The following is a 27,564-nucleotide window of genomic DNA, read 5'->3' on the forward strand; positions in this document are numbered from 1 at the left end:
AGATAATTTGGGGTTGCAAAGATCAGTTGACGTGTGAAGTAACAGTTAAAGTAGTAAATTAGTAGTTCAGTATAGTAGTAATGGGTAGGTTTTTTTGTTTATTCAGTGAAGTAGAAAATAAAACAATGAAAAAATTATGATGAACCACACAAAAATATCAATGACATAAGATGAAAAACAAATGAAAAATACAGTGCATTGATAGTATCGTTGGTAAAATATGGGAATTCAAAGAATAGGAGTATTAACGCACAAATACACATGCAGACGCACATTTCCTAGAAGATCAATCATTCTTAAAATTGGAAAATATTGAGACTTACCCTTTCAAAAACTTGCTTCCATGGATTTCACTTCCACATCTGATTTAAATCTGCTGCAAAAATACTTATTCTTCCTCTCCCATTGTACTTGGACATTGATTTCCTCTTCATATTTGAAAGCCTTTTTCCTCACAAATGAAAAGTAATCGATTTCCTGTTAACAGTCAAATACTCATAAAACTAAAAGAAAGGAACATATTTGCGAGAATTGTTTTTATTGACAGACATCAGAAGATGTACTCATCACGTGTATTTGATGAAGAAAAAGTATGTTCCTTTCAGGGACTCTCTTGTTTTTCGTACAAAACTCCTTTAAACTGTCAGGAAAACATTACAAAGCATCTGAGGGGGAATGTTTTACAATGGTCAAGTCAGGGAATCTAGTTGGCCTTGTACAATTTCAAGCTGTAAGAAAAAAGTGGTTGAGTAAGGCTGGGACTGACGTGCCATCCACACACGCACACACAAACACGCAGATGAAAACCGACCTTGTTGTAGAACTCAAGCAGCTCCTGGTGGTTAAACTCAACAAATATATTTTCCTGGACCTTGGGAGAGCAGAAGGACACAGAGAATACAGGAACAAAAATTTACTAGAAGTAATACGTCATACGTTTGGACAATTTTCTAGCACGTACCATAAAAACCTTCATTTATTATTACTGCTCTCTGGTCAACATGTGCTTGCCTCCAACTCACCATCTATCAGTGTTTGAAAATACAGTGACGGCAGAGCTACAACCGCATGCGCTTTCACGTCATTTTAGGATGTGAATTTAAAATAACAGCAGGATTAAAATTATTACTTCGAAAAGAGTAAGGTTCTTAACCTTACAGTGGATATACAATGTCTACACACCCCTCTCCAAATAACAGGATGTGATGATTAACAATACAAAACTGAGTTAATATCGTTGTAACTGAGATAGATTTGCCTGTTTAAATATCTACTTTTGTCGAATCTCAAAATAGTGAGTGTATTACAATCCTCATTTTTAAAAGCTTTTATATATTCATCAGTGTTTTAATCAATAAGCAAAAACAAGTTGTGCAAAACAAGAACCGTACATTTCCTCTGAAGCATTACAGTTTAATCACTCATTTAGTAATTATTATTTTGAGGATATTCAAGGCACGTGCACATACCGGACGTGCATGAAAAATAAAATGTAAGGATTGAAGCTCGGCATTTTCTAATTTCTTTTCTAAAAGGGTATTGTTTGCCCAAAGCTACTATGCCTGCTTTCCTGAAGACAGTCACGCACTAACATAACCTTCCTTAATGGTGGTAACTAAGGCAGACCATTAGTGAAGTGTCATCATCACACCATATAAATTGAAGAATGAACAAAAAGTCTACAATCTGGGATGTCATAAATCTGTCACAAGCTTTCTTCCTTGTCAAAGGAGCTTTGAAACGTGACCAATCTAATACAAATTGTAGGATGCTCTCTTAAAGCTAAAAAGCACCCTTTGTCGTCATAAGTACTGTCCATAAAGGTAACAAAATGCTGGCCAGAGACCAACACGACTAAAAAAAAAAAGAAAAAATTGCACCATATGACACATTAGTTCTTAGCATTTGTAGTTTGCAAGCCTAGGAACCAAACATGGCTTCTAGGCTTGAAACCCAATGACTGGTTAGGTGGGTGGTAGGGCGCTGGGAGACTGCCTGTCACAGTGAATAAATGGCAGAGATATTAATTAGAAGCAATGTCAAAAGTTCATGAAAGGAGTGTGCATGGGGGAGAAAATGTTATCTCTTTATCAAAGCCCCCCAACTCACTCTTGGCTGCACAGCAGAGGGAAAATGTAGGACAAAGTTGAATTAAGCGATTGCAGAGGGAGTGCCGCAAGGACAGTTTGTGTAAGGCTACTTATTAATTTGTTGTGCCGTGGTGTATGACTGGACTTGGAAAAATGAGATCGGTGAGGACACTGGTATTGATGTTTTACAAGAATGATGAAAAGGGGAGAGCCACCAATTTGGGTTAATGGTGTGAAAAAATAAGTGGCATGCTGGTCTTACAAAATGTAGTCTACCTACAATGACACAAATAAGATTTGGCACATTTACACAACGTTTGACGATAAGAGTCTGGCTAGACTACTTAGGCACTGCTGGGTGTGTGTACAGACAGCGATGTCTTTGAAAGATACAACGCACACGGGCGTTTGTGTTTGGCTCATCCCGTTTTTCCTCAAGGGTTGGGATTTTGCCAAGGAGGAACGCAACAAGGCAATGACAGATCTAGGCTAACACTAATGGGGATAGGACGCGTCATGCTCATCATCGCAGCCTTCGACTACCAGTTACACACGCACACATCACATGGCATTACACTGACTTGCGTATATATTTTCCAAAGACTTACAGCAGTATTATACGAAAGTCTTACAGCAGTATTATACGAGAGTCAAACGCACCGACAGACTTGCAGGTGCTAATTTGGGATGTAAGTATGTAACTCAGGGAAGCCTGGTGGACTTGTGCTTAAAGTGTCTCTTTTACATTTCTGGGGATTTTTTTCAATGTTCTTCAGTTTTCTCAAGACTCACTCATAAAATCACATTTAGACAGTCACTGCCTCACATAGAGTCTGAAATCATAACAGTCCAAGTCCCGAGTCGCTAGACTCGCTACTTGGTATACCAGGGGTCTCCAAACTATTCCTACAAAAGAACGCAATGGGTGCAGGATTTCATTCCACCCAAAGATGACGACACCTTTTCACCAATCAGGCGTCTTACGAGGGTAACTAGTTGATTACAGTCAGAAGCTGCTTGTTTTAGCAGAAAACTGATTGGTTAATGTGTCTGTGCTGGATCAGTTGGGACAAAAACCAGGACCCACAGCGGCCCTTGTGGACCATTTTTGAAGATCCTTGCACCGCGGGATCACACACACAAACAAGAGTTAGCTGATCACCACGACATTTTTTTTTTGACAAAGAACCTTTTAAAATCATTTTTAAATGTAATTATGTTTGAATTGTTTTAATGTAATGCTTTATTTTAAATGGTAAATTCACAATTGGAGAAATTTTCATTATCTATTGTGCCAACATTGCAGTAAATATCCATAGTTTGGAATAGAATTGTGGCATGTTTAGTCTTCCCATGACCTTGTGAGCCTTTACCAGCCTGAAAAGCAGCCTATAAGAGTTGTTGGTGAAAAGACACTGCCACAAAAAATGGTGCCCTTATCCACAACGCTGTATTAGACATCACAAAGTGACAAACACTGAACCTCAAACCGTCAGCCGTTGTCTGAAAGCCTGTCGACAATAACAAATGAGGGCTGTCAAAGCCAAACACTCGAAAGTGTCAATCAAACTCTGTATTTAAAAAGCAGAACCCGCAAGCGTAAACGTAAACTACATCACCTAAATTCCAGGCTTAAAAACCCAATATAAAGAAAAAAACTTTTTTTAAACTTCAAATTATGATATTAGTTGACAAGAGTAAGAACAAGGGTTAGCACAGCTCCTTATTTATCTTTATTTAAGAAAATATCTGGGAATGAATTGGCTTTGAACATTCCGTTTCTAAAAAAAAATCTTTATAAGATTATATTTTTCACCTCTTTTTGACAGCCTCTTTGATGACTAGCTCTACTCTACACAAAAAGAGGTAAAACATTGCTGAGAAGCATAGAAAGGAAAGGGAAATCTGCTATACTTCAGGAGAGCTAATTAAATAGTACTTGGTAACAATGGTAAAGAAAAAAAAAGATGGACCAAACACATATTTGATGAGAGATGTGACAAGCTGTATCGATGCACAAAGCTCTTAGGCTCAGAACTACAGCAAAACATAAAAAGTTGTTTTAGCCGTATAAATACAATAAATGCTGGAGGTGTTCATTCGCTGCAAACCCTCCCAGTTCATGTGGATTAGACACCTACTAGCCCGCAACTGGTTTAAATTCACAGCCGTAGGACGAAAAGAGCCACATAGAATGGACGTTTCTCATCACGCATAACATTGAAAGAGCTAAGGTTGAATCCACAACATAATGTAGGGATTTCTCCTTGGCCTATGCCCCGCAAACAAAATGGCTAGTACTACAAAAAATAAAATAAAATCCATGAGTAACCACAATTAAGCACAAAGTCACACACGCACACAAACACACGGCTGCAATGACTGACTGCCCATGAACTGCCTCCTGTCACCCTGCACACCATTTCACAATCACTGCCTGTAGGCTGCACTCACATGATTGGAGGTCTTTCTTTACGTCAAGGTGGTTCTGCCCCGCTGTACCCACTATTCTTGCCACAATCACAATGAATGAACTCTAGCATAATGTATTCCTTTATTGCTGCAGATTTGCTTCACCTCATGCATTAAGTGACAGGTTGTTTTAACAAGCCATCATTGAGCTGTCCATCCATAACCCAGCTGTGCACCGCCATTTAGTTAGGCGTTGGCTTTGACTGCATCTACCTCCCATTTCCCCGCTGCCTATTCCCACATGAATACAGCGAACCAATTAGTGGAAAAACAGGGCATATGTGTACACGCAGAGGGAAGCAAGAGCACAGAACACAACAAAAAAAAACCTAGACGGCAGGTGGATATGTGATGTTCATATTTGCTGCCCGTTGCATGGTGAGACCACATTTGAAAAATGGTACCATTTAAATAAACCCTTGAAAATGATCAGATCAATCAGTAAATGGTTTCAACGAGAGATGTGTCTTGATTTTCTAATGAACAAAAGCTTGCAATCAGGATCTAAACAAATCACATCCTGTTATTTGTTTGTTGGGTTTACCACCCCGGGATAAGGCCACCTGTGTCCTATCTGCGTAGTTAGAGCATGTCCATGGTCAGAGATCGTTTGCCTGTGTCCGCAAAATATCAGGTCACTTCTCAAATTAAAAACTTCACCACATCCTGTGTTGAGGTATCATGACTCGACTTTCGTCTGAGGTTAACACTACCACATCCGTATCCGGCATCTCACATGACCGATATGAAAATTAATAAATGAATAAATAACATTAATTCATTTTTAGCGCCACTCATCCTTGTCATGGTTGTGGGGTGATGGAGCCTATCCTGGCAGGCTTTGCGCAAAAGACAAATTACAGCCTAGGCTTGACAAAAATAACAAAACATACAATTTAGGAGCAAATGCACACTAGAAAACAATTCTTTACTATTTACTGTTGTCTACAGTTAAAAAATACAATCTGATTTAAAGATTGTTACATTGTAACTATGATCTTGCAAGATGGCAGGAGAAGTGATTTTGCATGTGAGTGAGCTCACCATTAATTCCCTCATTATGTTTCCCAGATAATGAAATAAAAGAACAATAAAGAATCAACAAGTAATGTATTGTAAAAGAAAGCGTGTGCTTGTTTCATTGTGGGTTGTCCATGCTCCATCTTGCATACAACTGACTGTCACTAGGTAGGGTGGGATTTTCACACGCCTTGTTCCCCTGAACCCATTCAGTACAGTACACAGCATGACAGCAGGACACATACAAAGCTAGTAATTGTCTGCACTCACTGAGCTACTCAGGACAAGAATGGCAGGAAGACAGAAAGCCAAGGATGCAGATACATGCACAGGCTGCCTCCAGGCATGCCTGAACAACATTCCGCATTTTTTTTCCTCCTGTGGAGTAGTGGCTACATAATTTACCCTTTGTCCTTCAGGGTCCATCAGCCGGAGCAAATACAAAGTCGCTATATATTTAACTAACAACTTAACTAAAAAACATTTGACTTTTGAAATGTGTTGAAGTCTTTACTGGGTAGTACAACAGAATCCCCTGAGGTCCAGCAAAATCTATTCCCAGATTCTTGTTGACATCCAAATTGTTCATATATGTCCAATATTAAATTGAGGATGGGTTTGTAATATACTGTATCTGTTGTGACATCAGTCCTGGAACTTTTCAATCAGTCCATATTTATACAACAAATATACACTCGGATTGCCACATGGGTTTCTTTGTAATGAAACCAGCAACAACTTTGAACTTTCTTGACAAATTCCCAAAGACTTGCTCTCCCTCCATTCACCTTTCCATCATCCACATGGAAAACTTTCCTCCTTCCGAAGGGAAATTTGACAGCTCCTCAACCTCTCTCCTCCTTCATGTGGTCAAAGTTGAATAAAAACAGAATCCTGGTCATGTCAGACATCTTGTCTGCATGTCCGCAATGCGTCATTTGACAAATGCTCCGGGTGAACATTTGCAAGTGGCTTTACAAGCACCAATCCTCCTTTGATAGTCATAAAAGCTCTTTAGGTCTTCTTTTCTACAGAGTTTGCCTACAGAAACTCCAGCACTATGAACATAATCATTAAACTTTTTTAATAATGTAAAACTTGGCACTTTTTAAATCTTTAATAGGACACTGTGAGACTTGAAATATAGTGTCCAATATATTCAGCACTTTTTGATGCTGATCATTACAATTCTGGGACTGATAAAGCTAGTATACGACACTTTAGGAAGGTTTAGAAGAAATGTGATCTGATATGATAACTATGCCGGTCCCAGTGGACAAGTGGTTAACTCATTCCAAAAACATGCTTGGTAGGCTGGTTGGACACTGTAAATTACCCCTATGTACGAGTGTGATTGGCAAGTCCAAATTCAGGGTAACACCGCCCCGCCCACCCCGTCAGGTGCCCATAGTTGGCTAGGAAAGGCTCCAGCAACCCCCGCAACCCATGTGAGGATAAGCAGTTCAGAAAATAAATGAATGATAACTATGCTTTATTATCCAACTTGAACTGGAGCTCCAATCTGAGTTTGGGCAAGAAAAAAGGGATTTATTATCTAAACCCATTAGGCTATGCCTAGACATAACAAACCCCCCCTCAAACTAAGATAAACAATTACTATATAATTCATCAAATGTAATATCAGGCAAATTGCTTTCTTCAACAACCTTTGCACTGATGGCCGGCCTTGAAAATGTGCAACAAAACCCTCCCCTAAATTGTTAAACACAAGCGGAACCTTTAAGGCGGTTTCTGACAAGACTCAGGCCTGTTTTGATCATCATGAAGTCTCAGCCCCAGCAATAAATTGAATGTGAGCTGCAAAGTGCAAGACATTTTTTAAACTCCCACTAGTTTTACACAGCCTTGAATTCTAGGCACTTGGTTAATCCAAAAACCTACACAGGTATACTATCAGAAGTTTCATTTTCGCTCATGTGCTTACGATGCAAAAAATGTTATTTATTCTTAAAAAGCAACCCACCAGTATTCGTTCTACAAATCAGTTTTTCCAATTCCATGAAAATCCAAGAAAAGGCACATCCCTTGTGAACTCAATGCACGACGTGTACTTTTGTATTTTTGAAAATGGGATGATTCCATTTTTCCAGGGACGGTTGGTAACCCTAGCCACGACCCACCACCACTGCTTCAGCTCCGGTTTGCTTAGATGTGCTTGAGAACACAAAACCATCACACCTTGGACTTCAAGGTATTGTCAGATTTACATCATTCATTTGCAATTATAAATTTAAATAAAAAACGTTGTAGGAAGTGCATAAAGGCGGGTTGAAGCTCTTCAAATTTCTCAGTCAAAGGAGACGTTTCACAGAAATATAAAAAGGTTTAAGAGGCATGTGATCTCAGTCCACTTTGTACTTTGTAAACAAAACGAAATCCTGCGCGCACTACTGACCAAGAACAAAAAGCTCTAAAGAAGTCATGCCAGTTACTATCTGAACCAAATTGCATTTGTAAAGTGTAGCTACTACCTCGCAAGATAACATCATGTCGCAAATGAACCAGATACCCGCTGATGAAAACAATGGTGCTCGTTCATTAAAAAGTGGGGGAAGGGAGGATGGATTCACAAATCTTGCGATTCAATTTAAACAGTCTATCCTAGTAAATCAGACGACTTATTACTAGTGCACTATATTATGCTTGACGTGGGTCACCTGCCCTCTATGACCAACAACCTCTCCAAGATGCCAATTTATTAGCACAAGCAACATTCTGAATTTTAAAAAGAACAGTGCAAAGCCTCTCCCCGCGCTCATTATTACCATGTTTGTTTATCTACCGCTTCATCCCTTGGAGGAACTCCACGGCCTTGTTAAAGAGGGAGAGGAAAACTTTAAAAGTGGAAATAAGGCATACATTTCAGTCGAGTCCCAGACCGATGCATGATACAAAGTTATTTCCATAATGGTTGCTTTACAGGCGCTAGCCAGCGGAGTGAGGGGCGCGTCGGCCTCATTAAGGCACCCGCTCAGGAACAGATTAGCGTGTCATTAACATACAGAGAGAAGAAGGGGGAAAAACACTCTCCATTTCACAGTCTAAAATACTGGCAAAGGAAAGTGTTAAAGATAAGTGGTGGGAATGTGATGAACTCATTCTCAAGGTTGATAAAAAAAAAATGTACAGCGTAAAATTAGCAAGTAATTCATTCTGATTGTCTTGGATCATAAATATGCTGGACAGACTTCCACATGTCTCGGTCGGTCCTCATTCTTTGTGCTCACTTCCGTGTCCAGCTAAATAGACTCGAGGGCTACAGCATCTCCACCAAAACTTGTTGTAATATTAAATTGAGACTGGCTTATGATGCACCTTCATGACCAAAGGGAGATTTCCCCACTGTCAGTTCACTTACTGGTGAACAAGGGTAGAGGAAAACCACAGTTCAATATTTAATGGAAAGACTTTTGGTAGATATACTGCTGGCAAAAAGAACCAACCGTGTCAGGATTCAATCAACGTTGAGAAAAAAGGAGGCAATTCAATTTTGTCTTGGGAATAGTGAATTTGTAAGCAGTAAGGAAAAAATGATGTAATTATCAAGCTCTCTAATTAATTATCATTCATCAAAACTACTACATAAAAATGAATATCAAAAAACACCCGACAGTTATCCAAGCCAGTGCCTGATTAGAAAATCTATTTAGTCCATAAAAAAATGGAATTTCCTCTACCTTCAGCTTCTTCTCAGTGGCTTTCACATCAAATTGAAACAAAACAGTTGTTATATCCAAAATATGAAAGGAAGTACAGTATTTATATTTATCAAGCTCAATCATTGCATAGGCCTGCAATAACAAATCATGTCAAGATTCTGGCTAAAATATAAAATATAAATCTGTTAACATTTTCCTTCACATTGTAACATCACAAGAATTTAATTTGTTTACATGTGCATTACTATATATCAAGGCTCGGGATGAATATTTAGTTCAACTGGTCTATCGGATGTCTCATTTTAACCTATTCTCTTCATTTTCTACTGTAACTGCTAATAAATTCTATTGCTACAAAATGGATCACATTAAATCATTCTTTATGCACCGGTCTAACAGTATGAAGCAGATTATCCCGATGAGTGATGGTTAAATAAAGGTTGGCTGGGTTATCAACTCCACAATGCATGGCTCAGACACTATAGTGAGGAATGAAAAATCCTCAATTTCACAGGAAAGAATATCAGTGAGAAGTTGATCTTAATGATGCAACATTAACTAACTATAAGTCTTTTTCACCTTCAGTTTGCTCACCTCGATGTAGCCTAGCCTTTCATCTGGAGGACGAGGCCAGAAATCAAATTAGTGATGAAGACACGTCCAGGGCTCAATCTGACAGTGTGTGTTTGTCCTAATGGTAGCCCAAGTTAACTAGAGTTCCCTTTATCAAACACTAGATTTGAAGTCCACGTACCGCAAAGACTAGAGGAACACTTGTTAAATAGCAGTGGTGTACTGAAGGACTGACAGATGGACTTTAATAACAAATGACCCGTACAGAAAGGTCCACTGCTTGCAGGAATAACACAACACTGAACACTGAGTCGCAGAATAATGAGCTCCAACTGGACTGTAAGGTTCTTTTGCACGTGAAAGCACCACTGCTGCTCAGCCTGCATTCTCTTTTAGGTGTCAGCCCTGGAGCTCCAAAGTGAACTCAAAACAGCAACGGCTCACACTGATTTGTATCAATGATATGCAATAATATCACATTTTCACATTTTTTAGGTCTCCGAAACCTTTGCTAGTGTTCAATGTGCATTTTTTTCTGAAATGAAAGATTAGGTGGTGCAGATATTGCAGTTACCCAGAGGATGGGTGGTTGCAGTCGACCCTCCAGAGGGCTGCGAAAATGAGAGAAATGGTAAGCTCAATTAAATCTAAAGGTCAAATAGCCTTATTTAACTGAAAGTATAGACACTATTTTCTGAAATCCAAATTAAAAGGGAATAATGTACTTCAAATGCACATTATTTAATGGTCTGCAGTTCTTCGCAACTTCAAAATAGAATGTGTCAATATGCAACCAAAGCAAATTGGGATGTAGAATTGGATGGCATCACTTTGATATTGCTAGCATAGAGCAAAACATTAATTTCATTTATCTGAAACAAGTCACATTAGAAATACAGTAGATGTCAGCTTTAAACAAGCCCAATAGAAGCACAATGTGCATGTTAAAAAGCAATTCCTTCCAGAAATAACATTCAGGCGCAGAGCATAGATGTAATTCATCCCAGTGTGGTAGCCTAGATTCCGTTTCCTTCTTTCAACATCTCACTGAAGGGGAAAAGAGCTATGATAGCTTAGATTGTACTTTATCCTTGAAGTGTGAAAAGGTAAACAGAGAGTGATAGGGATGAAGAAGCTTCAGGTGTCATCCATACTCCACTATTATTATGTTGTCTTTCATGACCAAATCAAAAACAAACCACTTTTCAAAATAACGTCATCACTGTAGACCTTTAAACTGCTTCTCACCCTGATCCTTCCACCATCCATCAACCCCTGTTTTTAGGAACACCCAGTCTCAACAAATAAACATACCATTATCCATGCCTCATATCCTGTTTTCATATTAAAACAATCATTATACAATTGTTACACTAGCATTTAGTTAAAGTGTTCATGTATAATTTAGTGCATACCTTCGAAACAAAATGATCATAAAGACTACGAACTACGAATAATGTGAATAAGTTCAGGAAATTTGGGATTTGGTTTTCATCTCATTGGGTGACGGATTACTGGATTCTGGAGATGGCAGATCCAACAAAAACTTGATTAAATCACAGAATGTACCACTCTGGAAAAGTTTCGTGCTCTTTAGTTGACCCCCCACACATGCATGTTCTTTTTAACAGTTTGCATTTCTTTTAAAGTCAAGATGACTCAAAAAATTAAGGCGGTCCAAGGTCATGAGCATACTCTGCAGAAGGAAGCTCATGAGGCTTAGAAGAGGAAAATGTCTGTGAAAGGCTTTCTCATGTTTTATGTGAAGCTTGTGTGCCATCTCTCTCAAAAATTGATAACTTCTTTCGACTTAAGTGCCTCAGCGAAAATGTAGTTCCATATTGAACTTTGACTTCAAACTGAAGAAATAAGTGAGGCGCCATTGCTGGAAGCCACAGTTTAGCAAGTCAAAGGCATACATGATATATATATTGTGATTTATAAGGAAAAATATCACTTCATGTAGGAGCCATCTAATTTGAGATATTCTAGATCAGAGGTCACCAGCTCCGGTCGTACTGGGCAGCGATCCAGTTTGTTTTCTATGTCTCCCTTCTCAAACTCAGCTCAATCAAATGACCAACTCATCAGCAAGCTGTCCAGAAGTCTCATAACGATCGTAATTATTTGATTTAGGTGTGTTGGAGAAAGGAAATATGGAAAAGGGACTGTATTGGAGATCTCGAAAACAAGAGTTAGTGACCACTCTTTTAGAGTTTGTAAAGTGGGCAGAAACAACAAGAATTGGACATTTGAAATGGCACCATAGTACCAAATCCTCCTTATGAAGCTCCACCTTATATGCAGTAGCACCCTGCAATTGATGTTGCCATTGGACCCTGCATCTCTCGTGAAAAGTGTAACTTAAGTGTGTCCGGTCTGCCAAAAACAGAAAAGAAAAGGAGGAAAAAAGAAACAGCAAGTGATAGGTGCATTGCCGTTGACTGGTTAGCACAAGTAGCTCGCATTTTGTATGAAAAAGTTATGCAGGATGCTAGATATGTGAGGTATGTACTCTGAAAAGAACATTGTGAGAGCTTTTGCAGAAATAAAGCAAGCATATTTTTTTTGAATGAGCCAAGCCTGAATTTTATAGCATTTATTTATTATTATTCCCTTATTTGACATTTACAGTATTCTTTTTTTAAATATATATTGCCTACCAACTTTATTTTTCTTTTCATGTGACCTAATGCAACGTTTACTTTAATGTGCTTTCATGTGAGCAAAAAAACAATTTTTTTGCAGTGTGCGCTGGTGGGTTAGAGACCACAGGGATTTGTAGCATGGATTCTCAAGAGATCCTAGCAACACCACTGAAAGTGAGTGAACAAAACGGCCACTGGCAAGAATGAAAAATGCCGTTAGACAGATTTAACTAAATTTCAAACCCATCAACAGAGATTAACCCTTAAAACCAGATTGTGCGTAATTGTCTTCACTTTGAGGGCTTCCCCATCCCAGCTGTGACTAAAAGGATTGTAAGGATTTTTAATGTAATGGCAGAGAAAGAAAGTGTATGGTTTGGAGCAACGCCCAATGAGAGGATGAGTTTTATTTTTAACCTCCTCTTCAGCCCAACTACACCTTCCTCCAGTCTTCCTGTTCCCAGGCCTATCTTTTTGTTCCGCTCTCTATGTGTCTTTTTAGCAGCATTAGAGTCTGGGTGTCTTATCGAAGCTTCCCAGGTCTACAGCAAGGCTGCGGAGAGGGTACACTGTAAACCCCACTCCCTGCTATCAGCCCTCTGGCAGTCACAATGAGGCCAACACGCATATCCAAGCATACAAAATCAAACGCCAGCACACATTCCAGTTTTTAAGCCTCATGCAAAAGTCAACTTGAGAGTGGAGTCGATTTCCAACAAAGCTTCTCTTAGTATTTAAACTGTGCTGAACAATACGTTCTCAAAACTGTCACAAAGAAATAGGTCTAATATGTTTAGACTGGGCGCAGTTTACAAGATAGCATTTTTTTTTCCAAATAAAGGTTACATAAAATCCAACCAATCAATTTTGTTGCGTATGCTCACAAAGTAAGAAATACATGAAGAATGACGCACATTTCCAGTTGTTTTTCTTTCCTCAGTGGCATTTATCACTTCAGAAAAAGGTTCACTGAAAAAATTCAGATAGTGCTTATCACTTTAAAGCAGTTTATAATCGACAATGTGTAATGAGTCATGTTAGGAGACAAATACGGGCCAGACACAGAGAAGGTTACAGACAAAGCAAAGGGAGACAAAACATGTAAAGACATGCAAGATGTTGACAAGCTAAGGGTCTGTAGGTGTGATAACCACATTGGCTTTCGTCACTAAGATCATTTTACCTTCATCTCCAAGGCAGCAAACATACACAAACAAATAGTCTAGAAGAAAATATTTACACATTTTAGAGTAGTAGAGTGCAGAATGGAGAGAGATCTTAACTGTTGGTAACCCAAAAACCCTTACATTAATACATTTAGTAAAGCTTTAGTTTGGTAACTTTTAATCACTGCTTGCTGTACCTGACTTCACAAATTTACTAGTGCAATGTGTATTATTTTTCTCAGGCTTTGCTAATGCTGCTACTTTTTTAGGATGTATATTGATTAAAATATATGTAACTGTTTTTTTCCAATGCACTCTGATTACTAAGATGCTATCTGAAGTGAAGTCTTGTGAGCTCGACCAATGTCATGCATTGCAGTGGACGGTTTGATTTTTCAACTTTTGTGCATGTTACAAGCTGTACTTTTTAATACTATTTGGTTTGAATTAAGAATTGTGTGACCTCAGCAGCATTTGATTTGATAAATTCCAAGTTATTTACAAAATGAAGAAGACTAAAAATCAAAGCTTGGTACTGGTACCAGATTATCTCCACAGGCTTCACTTTTTGTTGTATTTAATCAGATTGAGAAAACATGATTTCTTTTCCATCCATTTTCAAGACGCCCACATCATCTTTAGTTCCTACATGACAAAAATTTGGGTATATGTCAATTGAAATCCAAAGGCTTGTGTATTTGTATCTAGCAAAGTGGTAATGAAAGGATGGCATTGAAATTACCTATGGGATGCATGGTTACACATCTCGGCTGAGGTGTTTGAGACAAATTTACATCATCACAAGGAGCTAAAGCCTAGAAACGTGAAGGCGAAGGACGCCCACGTGGCCAAGTGGGAACTGACGCTTCTACCACAGGACAATAAGGATTATTTCTCCACGCCCACTACCACTGACGCCTTCTGTCCAAACTGACAAGCTGTCATTTTATACAATTGTACTGTGTGTACAGTTTCCAAATAGGGAAAACATGTTGATTTGTGTAAGAGAATAGCAAAGATCTTACAGTCTAATCTCTGCCAGTGGCCATCATTTATATCAAACCATTTCAATTGAAGGCAAGAATCCTGAGATGAGAGAATCTCAAAAGCATAGTACGAAAACCACAACCCTAATGCACTGCTTACACGCTGAACAATCCATTTAATTTGCTAATCAAGAACACCGTATTTAAAATGAAAATGAATTCGCCCATCAAGGACTGGAGACAGTACTAAGTCCCAGCTGGAGGGCAATTTAGAGGGCACAACATTGTACTTTTTACAACAGTACGTGTGTATGGGAGGAGTGTTATTAGCAGAAGGTCAGTGTGACTTTATCAACATGCCTTATAAATAATTTACAACTACGAAAGAATTAGACTTTGTAATTAAATCGCTCCGTGGAACTGTGAGTGTATTTGCATGTTTATACGTGTGTGCATCACACGCCTATGTGTCTACAAGCGTGAGCATTTGTATAATCTCTAATTAGCAAGTGAAGAACTGTGGCTAAGAAAGTGTAGTATTATTCAGATCTGGGGACTGTGTAAGCCAGTATGTGTCTCAAACTCACAGAGAAGTTGTGTGTTGAGTAGACAGCCAAAACCCAAATGTGGGGAAAAAACAAGAGTGAAAAAAAAATATAAAACAAATGAAATTGCAAAACACGAAGAACGTATTTGTACGTGTTTAACTTGTGTTTGAGTGGCTGACACCAACAATTGTTGGAACTCATCACTCATCATGTCCTTCCATGAAGAAACACGTTTCACACAATCCCATTTCGAAAAAAAATCACTCAACCTCAAACAGCACGTGGCATTTGGCCCTTTTGCTAATGACATTTAGGCATCACCAAGAGGGGCTTGCATGTCACTCCAATTAGAAGAAACGCGCCTTTGTAGGGGAAGCTGCTACAGTCAAACCTTTACTCCACCCTGCGTATTTGGTGGTGAATTATTAAAAAGGGCAAAGTCTGAGCACCTTGATGAAGCTGGCACATTCAGCTGTCTAAATGGCTGAAATGACACAGCCCCAGGAAAATGTGGGTGGGTGTTAAGGGCAATGCTTTATCAGCAAGTTGGAGCACAACTGATTTGATAGCTCTTTCTCATAGATGTGGTCACTCAAGGCAACTGATACAACAGAGGCTCTGATTGGTAAAGTAATCTTAATAGTGGCCGCTATTCGTTACATACATATATTAAGGTTTTAGACATTAGTACTTTTAGACACTGTCTGAGACACTTTCTAGTAGTTGTACAGGTTGGTCTAATGAAGAACATGGTTCCTGTTGTCGAAATAGAAGTAGAAGCAGTTTAAAGCAGTATCAGTTTCCTGCCTAGTGTTTGAATGTCGAAAATTATATGAGTGATACGAATTAAAACTGAGAATTTATCAGTATCTCTCTGTTCATGACGTTGCGCTTCACAAATGGTCAGTTTTGATTAAGTTGTGGTTTGTAGTGTGTAGTAATGCATTACAATAACTTTAATATAAAAGAAATATTAACATTCAGTGGGATGCGAAACCATGCTAAAATTGACAAAAGGAAAACAAAATTGCAATTTGCCATGTGCTTGTACAATCACTATGCCATGGCATTTGTGGCAGATCATCAGACAGAAACGTGGGAGTAGCTGAAGTTTCACACTACTGCAAACCAAAAAAATAAACATATTTAAAGTAATACTAGACAGTGTCAATCATGAACAAGGATTGTCGCTTCTGTAAGGGCAAAACATTTTAATACTGCATTTGCACTCGGTTTTGATATGTTTTAAAGGTGAAGCGTGAATCTGAAAAGTGTTCACCAGACTACAACACAAGAAGATCGCAACTGTTTGGAATGACCTCATTTGGAAATGTTAAAATAAATACAGCATTACAGCAAAATGAAAAATTAAAAAACCTGAAAGGACAGCTAAATGGGAATGAGTCAAAGAACTAAAGCCAATACAATCCTCATAAATATATGCACACCAGCATCTCAAGCATACGTCAGTGTTGACAGCTGATGACAGAATAGTGGCGTCAGTTACCCCTCTGCCAAGGTTCTGAGACCCATGACCCACCTATTCAGTGTCTCGCAGATTAAAAGGCCAAATCATCAAAAGAGGAGCTTGTCATTTTGATAAGATCTCACCTTGTGGTTTAACACTCATTCTATTATTCATAGCAGACAAGAAAACTTTTTTCAAGAGATTATAGACCATGCCCAAATGTTTTTTTTGTCATTGGGATAGCACCGATTGAAGATCAATAAAAGAAAAATTAAAGAAATAACTGTGAACTTGTCAAATACATAAGATTCAACTGACATCAGTTTTAGCGATGGGAAGGACATACACTGAACATATTCGTCTCTCTATGTTTATAGAATATCAATAATAAAAGACACTAGCAAAAATGAAATGGCCTATCTTGTGCATGTGAGGAGGAGGAAAGTACAAAGTTACGGCATGTATACATTTTTGCCATCTTTTCAGCAGAGTGAACTTGTGGTTAGGTTTTCTGTCTAACCATCTCAAGAGATGAGGGGTGGGTAGTGATGCTTTGTCTTTACTCTGTTACATTTACTTGACTAACTTTTAAAGAAAAATGTACTTTTCAGAGTAGTTATTACTTTTACTTGAGTAGATAAGTGAATAAAAAACACTATTCTCACTCTGCTACTTTGAGCTTCACTACAGTCATTAAATTTTTCGCCTTTATTCTTCTTACTGATTTTACTTTATTTTTTGCCATATAGGTCTCCCTTCTAATAAAAAAATGATTGTCTTCTTTATTTTGTGTTTTGATTGCTCCAGATCCTATCACTATATTTGCCATTAATTCATTTATATTTTAACTAAAGCATTCATTGTTTTTATATTGCACGATAAAATATATTGTAAGATTGTTTACTATTTTGTAACGGCTTACCTACTATTTTTAAGATTTCCAGCAGCCTTGGCTTGACGGTTACTCTTACCTGAGTAAAATTATTTTGAAGTAATGCTACTCTTGCTTGGGTAAAATTTTTGACCACACTCACCCACCTCCGTAGTAGATATGTCACTGCTACTAAGGAAAGCAAAAACATAGGTTTGCAGACAAAACAACAGCACAAATGAATGTGAAGAGTTCCTTCTCTTTTGTTACAAAGCACATGTTTCTTGTCAAGATGATGCCTGATGAAACTACAAGAGGAAAGCATTATTTTTCCTTCTTCCCAAGCAAGCCATCTTTCATTGTTTTCCTGCTGTTTTGTCCAAATCTGTCAACTAGCAGCTAATCTCCAACTGGCCTTGCAAACCATCAAGGCATCTGCACCTGCTAGAGGGAGGCATTGATTCTGGCTTTGAAAGTGCGAGCTTTGATGCAGCAACATTCTCCTCCTCCAACGTCTACCTTCCTCTGTTACAACTATGTTCACGAGGAATCCCTGGCAGAAACTCACCTTAAAATAAACAATCGGCACCCACACATTGACCTTGTGTTAACGTACGCACTTTATTTTCCTGGGTTTGCATTCTGTGTACTGGCTGTCAAATACAAGAGAAGACATACAAGATTTTGGGGTTTTTGACCCTTTGTTTCCCAAATTAGTTTTAAACATGGTCCCTATTTGTATGGTAGCACCTCTGGGATTGTACACATCATCTTCCAGGACCCTGCTCCCACTTTTATTTAAAAAAAAAAGTTTCTTTAGCAATAAAAAAAAAATACAAATGGGCCCACTCCTTGCTATTCACAAGGCAAAAGTAACAAGCCTTGCCTCAAACTGTAAAATTCCTAAACAACTGAGACCCACCTATAAAAGAACATTTTTTTATTGCCTCTAGATGACAAAAATGTCACCAAAGCACTTGAAACGGAAAGGATCATAAAAGAAGATACACACTGGTATTCTCTTTGGATGATGTACTTACTGAAGTTTGCAACAAGACTAAGACTCAAGAAAACATAAAATCCTTGTATCTAGCATCGAAACAACAATAAATCTAGGTCACAGTAGATAGATTACAGCACAAATTAGTTCAATTATTCACTGCATATATATATATATATAAATATATAAATATATAAATATATATATATATATATATATATATATATATATATATATATATATATATATATATATATATATATATATATATATATATATATATATATATATACACGACAATTTAGGGGCTCATTCGGGATATTTCATATGGTAGCCCTAACACTTCTTTGAGTAGTAAGTGTAACTGTAAAGTAAATGAGCCCTATCTAGCATCCTCTACTGTGGCCGTTCGATTTCCTTAGTCAGAACGCACCCTCGACATGTGAAACTAAATAACTGCACACTGCGTTCCCAAAAAGCTTAGTGCACTTAGAGTTCACATGCACCCTTCAAACACTCATACCTTATCTAGCTTTAGTAATAAGAAACAAAATTCATTCATTCATTTTCTGAACCACTTATGTTGAATAGTCCTGCTTTTAAAATACTAAGTCTCCTTCATTGTACCAGTAAATATTCTCTCGTGTGATTCATCCATTACTTGTTGAGGCTTATTTTCATGTATCAAAACAAGCCATAAAAAGCCAGCAACTAATAAAATAACTTAATCCTAACTCATCCTATGCGACTTCCAGGGCTGCAACACCCAAAATGTCAGATCATCCTTTAGATCAAATAAATAGAGAGAGCAATAGTAAAAGAATATCACACTAAATAATTGAGTATTTTAAAATTGATTTTATGAGTGTTTAGCGGCATATATTGGCTGGAAATCTCAGTCCATTTATACAAAGTGAGTGGCATTCAAATTTCAAATGAGCTCTCGTTTGTGATGAAAGACATCCATTGACAAAGCACAAATGTTTTATAATCTAAAAATTCCATTTGGGATATAATATACTCGATTAAAATCATCATCATCATCTGTTACTTCATACATTTATAATAAGAATTTGGTCAGAACTGGACTGCCAGCTGGTTTCCTTTCTCTCTCTTTGCTATGTTGACAATGATGGAGCTGATAAGGACCATGTCTATTATTAGCACAGTAATAGAAGGCAGAGGTTGTGGGGATGTGACAATGGAGATGATAACAAAATGCCTATTCATCTGTTCCTTTATCATTACGGAATCAGTCGCCGTGCAGGGTTTGGCCAAAGTCCCATCTAATGGGCTCGGAATATTACTTCTGCCACGTAGAGCGGAACCCGCCATTATTCAATTTGTACAGGCATTAAAAAAAGAAAAAAAAACAGCATCATTACCGTTAAGAAAGTACCTATGATGTCACTGCTCTACCAATCTCCAGTAAGAGAGGTGCTCCATAGTTGAGCCTATCGACTGAAAAACCTCCATAGTCTCTCCTATCACGGTTTGGGCAGGACAAAAGCAAAACATATGACGTGTACTATCAGAAAATGCAGCTGGCCGGTTTTCCTGTCTACCTTATTATCATCACCTCTGAACTATACTTTTGAACAGGCTCCAGATTTAACACCTGGGGACATTATGGGCGAGAGCCACAACAAAAAAGGCCTCTCGAGACTGTCAACTGAAAACATATGCTGTTGTTTTTAACGGCAGTAGAGCAGCTGACACAGCACAAAAATCCTAGAAAGAAAAGGAGGGTAGTAGAAGCAATGATATGTAATAAATAAGTAATGTATAAATACTTTCAGATTGTATATTGTTTGTTTCAGTAAAACAGATAACAGGACTTTCTACTTCTTACTTTGTCAAGATAGGTTTGTTACTTCAACCTGACACGATGAAAAAAAGATACGATTGAGATTTGAAATGATTGAAATCGTGTTTTGACAGTGTATCCAGTTCATTCTTTTTCTTTGCCCAGTTGATTATTTGTCCAAGCATTAGCAAATGAAAACATTTTTTAAATGTGCCATTTTTTGTTTAACAGTTACATATACTCATGTATTATATATTTCACAGTCCTGAATATGAATCACAACAGATTTTATTTAATTTTTTTGTAAACATCAATTTCCAGTCAAGTATAGTGTTTTCAGGCTATGGAAAAGTTACCTTGTAATGTAACCAAATTATGATGCCAAGTTTTGAATGATTTGCCCTATCATAGTACAATTAAACATACATCCTGATGAAGGTGCATTCGATTTTGAGGCCACAGAAGAATTACACATTCATCGCCATTTGGATTTCCTGGAGCGACTTTTAAAAGCACATTAGTGAACATCATCTCATTCTCTAAGTCAAAGTACAACTCTTGTTTAAGAGAACATTGTTGTGACGAATATGCAGTCTTCAGTTTGACTGCCCTGCCACGGGGTGTCATAATGAGCAACTGTCACACTCCATAATTAATTGGGCCAACTTTAAATAAAAAACAAACTGTTCAGCTCACATCCAACACGCAACATGGGGACTGACAACGGGAATCAAATCTTCAGACAAAACATCGAGCTACTAAGAGTTTTTCATACTTTGATGGTACAAATGAGAAAACAAAGTGACGGGCAAGCTGACAGCTACATAAGAAACAAGCAAGATTCCCTTTTCTGTCTTGATGGGATTCCTCTGACCCACATTATCAGCAAACAGACGGGATGAGGTAAACAAGCTTGAAAATAACTCTGTATAATATACCTGTTACCACTTGACGTTTGTATCGGTAGAACATCCACAAAGGCAAATTAGATTATCTCTCATGTGTACTGTTGCTGTAATGATAATGCGGTGCTTCACGTAAACATGTGGGGATATTTGATTCCAGTGTTGACATGCTATCTGCACGTTGAGACGTTATGAGGCTTTCACGAGGCCCCCTGTCACTGTCAAAAGGCTTCTTGAGGCCTCAGTTTCGACATTTCCTCTATTGATTAATTAATAGCCGCCATTAACACTTCATTCATTGTTAATGGAAGATGACATATGTGACACAAAACAACTATTGGCATGGGCTTTTATCTCCCAATGCAACGTGTGCGAGAACTTTCAAACCGAAAAGTAGGTTCAGTATTGCTAATACTGCTTTTGGTTATCCAGTTAAATAATTGACAAGTAAATAATATGCAAAAACAATGCTTTATGTTGCTGGGAAGTAGTTCGGCGATCAGTATTGGGTTTAAGGCATTACTTTGCAAGTAGTTACTCTAATAAAATTACTTTTCCTCGTAACGAGAAGTGTAAGGTATTACTCCTCTGAAAATAGTAATAATATCGGAACTTTAGAATGGAACTGTGATTGGTTGGGATCTGGCACATGTTATCATTTACCATCATCGATTGGTTGCTACCCAGTAGCCGACATCCACCAGAAAAGACCGGAGGAAATAGAAGGATGGATAGAAGGATATCATTTCTTTTATCATATATTTTTTGATAACATGAAAGCAACAATTCCTTGTTTAGTAGTCACCAAATGGCAGTACTTCAATCAAAATTCCCCAAAGATTGAGGCCCTGAGTGGGATATTTTGTTTCCTTATCCAATGGACTCGCCAAAAAGTACCTACTGAAACGACCACCGCAAGTAACCAGAAAGCCATGGTCTAATTAGGTTCTAAACTTAGATTTAATTCCAAAGGATCCTTGTGTGCCACAATTGCCGCACTACTGAGAGTCAATTTCTAATACATAGCAACAGTTGAAACAGACAGGATTTGCCAAAACTTTGTGGCAGTTACTAAAAACTCTGTTGACCTTCTGAATCTGTTTTCTACTATGTGACTAAAAAACAGTCTGAAAAAGCTACATCAAGCATTCATCTTGTTAATGTGAGTTGGGTGATTTAAAAGAAAGCAGAAGCTAGCCAGCAAGCGTTGCCTTGCCCCTAACTAGTTATTGGTGCGCCAGGTTCTCACATAAGTGGCACTTAAGGCCTTCAGTCGGGGTCTGCATCTTCAAGAAGTAAGCATTTTAAATATATTTGCTTGGCACATGGTTGGAGTGGGCTGAACTTGAGGGTGTCATGGGCAACTGAGATGCGAGAGCATGCAAAGACATTGTGGCTAAACTACACGAGTAACGGCTGCTATTCACAGCTAAGGCCCATTTTTTCCCCCTCACTATGTAGACGAGCTCGAACATCGCCAAGGCAGCCGGCCTATGCCCCTAAGGTATGTAGACACTGGCGCTCTCATATACAAGAAAGAATTTAAGAGTAAAGGCTGGAGGAGGAGCGCCACGACATTTTGTCCCAATGTAATTCTTTTCCCATTTTATCTTTACGACTGTCCTTGAGATTCAAACAGCATGTTTTCCAGCATTTCATTGATAATGATGATGGATCATGATTTTTGTTTTTAAATTAGGGAACATGCCCTTTCGTATTAAAATTTAGAAGTATAATTTTATTTTTTTTAAACCTTCCTCTTTTTAGAATAATACTTGGTATGATCATTTTTTTATTTTTTTTATTGTTGAAGGGAAGATGATTTAAAACAAATCCACCAGGTCATGTGTAGGCCATAGACAGGCTGTAGAACCCATTGGGATGCAGAGGCAAATTAAATACAGACAAATTAAATCTCTGGTTTTATCTGGGTGCTCCAGTTTTCTCCTACATCCCCTTGAATATGTTTTTTTATATCTTCTTTCAAACAGAAGAGTTAATATTTACCATAAATGTTTTTTTTTTTCCCCCTTCATCCTCTGCACTACAATGAGTCGGCTGGGATAAGCTTTTGCTTATTGATACTACCCTCATGAGGACAAGCGGTAGATCATTAGGATGAATGCTTTGTAGGGATGTGTCACATTCAGGGCCATAATTTTTAGAATTTATAAAATGAGCCAAAATAAGTTGTTGAATCTGCATATGCAACATATTTTGATGTATTATCCAGACGATTACCATCAAAGAGTTCACAAGGGGTTCAAGAAGCCATTGGTGGCAATTGTGCTGATTCACAGAGAGATGTATCTTCTCATCCAAAATTCTATGTTTGAGGACTCCACTATTTATGACCACGAGTTCAAGAGGAAGGAAAGTCCCTCAGCTTAATTTTTTATCGTGTTTATAACGACAACTGATTTGATCAATGTGTTATGTCAAGTCTTTCAGAAGGAGTGCCCCCAAACAGTAAGGATACAGATAAATTGAAGTTAATGGGTGTGGTTTTACTTATTTTCATTATTATTATTATTCTAATTATAAAATGTCGTATTATTATGTTCCGGAAGGGGGTTTGAAATGCAAACTTCATTTCAATGATGTCAAGTCTCGCTGAGCCTTTCAGTGAAAAGAACAGATTTGATTCGTGATTTGGCTCCATGCTTCTGCAATCAGAGCACCTTGTTTTAGCTGAAGCAGATTTCTCACCCCTGCACAGTTCAGCCAAGAGCCGGGCTACCTTTCTAAAATAAACTCCAATGAATAGAGAAAACGAGATTGCAAGAGAGAGAAAGAGAGACACGGAGAGAAAAAAATGGAGTCTTGAGCACTCTCTTATCATCGCTACGGGGTGTGGCAAAACGACACCATCTTTTTAGGGGATTAATGATAACTTGACAAAGCAAATGGAGACAATGCAGGCAGAATGGATATAAAACCTCTGCGGTGGAAATTTAAGAGAGACATTAAATCAATGCGATACAAATGGAGCTGGATTTGGGGGTTTGGTGGCATTCTTTCGTAGGTGTCAAGTGTTGTACTGTGGATGTACTAAACAACATCCAAACATACCCAAATCCCCGAGGCGACTTTAGAGAGGCCAAGGAAACTGCAAAGGGATCTGGCTAGAAAAAAAATGGGAGAGTTGGCTAGAGGGGTCTGAATGGATGGGGGCAGATATACAGGGTATGTAACAGAGAGAGAGAGAGAGAGAATCAATTGGGTGCCCTCTCTTCCATGCAAAGTGAAGCCATGACATCATTGCATGGCAAAGAGCGAGAACTTGGGTGACAAGGAGCACAGCGAGAGGCAGTCCACAGTCAGCCATTCTACTCTCGGGGCCCATCCGTTGAAGAGGATAAGAGCCCAACAATGAGCTGCCGATGAATGGGATCCCAAATCCCACAGGAGAAAAAACAAATCACCAGTGGGAAACGATCAGGGAGAGATGGAGAAAAAGACAGAGAGAGGAGAGACCCTGGAAGAAAAAAAAAAAGACGGGCACACAAAGCAACAAAGAATCTCGGGACATGTAGAGCAAGGCAAGTAGAAGTTAAAACAAGGCGGCCTTTGTCCCTGCCGGCTGGTGGGCGACTAAGTGCAAAGGATTTTGAAAGTGGTAGAATTTATATACGGGCTCTCCGATATGTTGATGGAGCTGTGTAATCCCTCAAAAAGGAACGTAAAGCTTGGAGGGGAAGCCTTGTTTATCAGGACTGCGTGACAAGTGTGTGTAGGAGGCAAAGCTTGTCTTTACGTGAGAATTGGATTGAGCTGCGTTCAAAACAAAACCCGGCATCCTAATATGCCAGGCAGTCGTAGAAACTCAGAGATGCTTGATGACATCAGCCCTTTAGAGAAGTCCAAATAGATTGTTTAATTTCACCCTTTATGACAGTGACTTATAAAGCTCTATCTTGAGATGTGTGGATGATGCAAGTTTTTTGTGTAATCACATACAAAAAGCATCCATTCCTGATTGCACGGAGGCAGAACAGAAAGAACTCATTTGAATCACAATGAGAAAAACAGTCTTTCATGTCGAAAGCTTTGATACCAAAAAAAGGAAAGAAAAACATGAGGTTTTCTTAAACTCAAACTAGTGGGCTTATATTTCAGACATCAACCCGGGGACAGCTTGACACAAGACTTTGAAACATGAAGACAAAGAAAAGGAAGGATTAAAGAAGAAACCTCAGTCATAAATTACTTAGGATTGAATAACAGAAGTTGAGTGGTAGAATAATGCGAATGTGAACGAATCAAAAGAGACCGATCAGTTCTCAGCGACAAAATAGAGAAACCATTCAAAGGTAATGAAGGTACTTTGTATGAATGATCACAATTAACCACAAAGCCGCAATTAGATTCGTACTAATTTCAAGAAGAAATATCATACAGCTGTGGACATTTTTCAGCATCAGATCTATTTATGAACGAGAGAATTCACATCGAGAAACAGAGAAAAGACATCTAATAAATAGTTGCCATTTCCCTTATTTCCATGAAGCCCTAATTTATGTCAGACTGGGTTTTTTTTCAGTCTGTCTATTTTAGTGCCTAGTACTTTTTTTTGCACACACCAACACTTTTACTGAGGTAATGAATGCAAACGTGTAGGGTTGTACTGTTAATTTGTATCTTGTACAAGCAATTGGACTAAAATATTACAATATTTCAACACCGGTACTTAAAAGGTAAACATAAATAAGAAAACTATTATTACATTAATGGTAATATGCTTTATAAAAATGGGTTTTGGTCAGATTTCTTGGGGTACATGACCAGCTACGCATTGGACTACAAATCAACATGTCAACTAAGAAAGCAAAAAAGATGTGTTATGAGCAGTATCCCTTCAGTGGTCTGGAATGCCTTGTTTCATAGGCCAAATGTAAGTGAAACGGTTGAAAAGTTATTGCAATATTTTAGTGAAATGCTGCCGTATTTGAGAAAAGTTTGTTTTTGAACATTTGATCACACACACAAAAAACATAATTGCAATTGAAGACAAACTGGCTTTAGTAAAGTCTTATATACAGTACATACATGTCAACATCATATTAGTTTTTTTAGTAGTAATTGGTGCATCGTAGTAGTTTATAAATTGTTTCCTGAGGGGATTGAAGGAAGTGTGTTTTTTAGGCTGAACAACACACATCTGGCTGTTAATTAGAGGATGTTGTGTATTTAAAATTCGGGCCACGATTGGAGAAATTAGCTTATTTGATTTGAGGGTAAAATTAAACACATCATTTGAGGTCCAAGACATCTACATTAGCTAATAGCTTTGTATAGCACGTCTGCTGTATCAAGAATGTCTCCTCCCCCTCAAATAAGTATTGATTATTAAGAGGGTGAAACACACAATTGTGATTAGTCAAATAGAGCCACAATCAAGAATTGTAGTATAGTGTTAACCAATGTTTGAAAAAAGAAAAAGTAAATAAATATGCAAATATTTGTAGTGGCCTACATGGATGAAAAGTCTAGAAAACATACGACCCTATTAAAAACATTTCTTAAAGTACACATTACAATATTGCTGAGCAGAATCACTGATGTTGTAGTGGTACACTGGTCTAACTTCAATATATGTATTCTCAGTCAGAAGCACCTCTGGCAAAGAAAAGAAATACTCTAGTTTCACTAATCAAAATGGAATTGGGTGGATATACTTCAAGGATATTACAGCGATATTTTGAGGCAGCTGGATTTGACAAATTCCAAGCTTCATACTGACAGACTCCGTTAAGGTAATTGACCCAAAAAAAAGGCCCAGTCTGAATCAGACTGAAATGCCCACCTAATTTGGCTAGTGTCATCAAAGTTGAGGTTTCAGCATGAAAACTGATATGTGGGAACCAGTTCTCACTACTAAAAGCGTCAGTTTTTTTTTTTTTTTGCTTAACCCATTGCCAAAAAATGTGATTTAGGGAATCGCAGTACTGCACAAAGCATACACCTACACTGAAAAAAAAAATGTTTACATTTTTTTTATCCTCTAGCTTAATCCTTGTATCGCCCTGCTTTTTGTATGTTTTTCCTCAGCCAAAGAATACAGGCGGTCGGTATTCAAGCTCATTGACGTGAAATAAAAGTGAAAACGACACATAAAATGTGAAAACCTGCACAACAACCAACACAGCCAGGTAGTGGGCACGTAATGTGAATGTTTGATTACTCTAATTCATTGCCAATCACTGCATGCGGCACATTGAGATTGTGGGTTTCTGTTTCAAGGCACATTGAAAGACAGATTTGTTTTGACAAATGGGGGGGAGAGGGATCCCCTATAGCCATTGTTACTAAGAGTTCATATTGAAATTC

General features: G+C 38.1%; 1 protein-coding gene across 1 annotated transcript in view; it reads right to left on the bottom strand.

Moving 5' to 3' along the window:
• Window positions 1-521: 521 nt before the first annotated feature.
• commd10 (COMM domain containing 10) overlaps window positions 522-27,564 on the bottom strand; it is a 32,658-nt gene continuing 5,615 nt past the window's right edge. The window contains exons 7-8 of the mRNA XM_077600848.1: window positions 812-871; window positions 522-728 (exon numbers count right to left, since the gene is read on the bottom strand). Of these exons, the coding sequence (XP_077456974.1) occupies window positions 690-728; window positions 812-871 (99 nt within the window). The 3' untranslated portion in view covers window positions 522-689. The remainder of the gene's footprint in view (window positions 729-811; window positions 872-27,564) is intronic.

Source organism: Stigmatopora argus, chromosome 5, assembly GCF_051989625.1.
Source record: "Stigmatopora argus isolate UIUO_Sarg chromosome 5, RoL_Sarg_1.0, whole genome shotgun sequence".
NCBI lineage: Eukaryota > Metazoa > Chordata > Actinopteri > Syngnathiformes > Syngnathidae > Stigmatopora > Stigmatopora argus.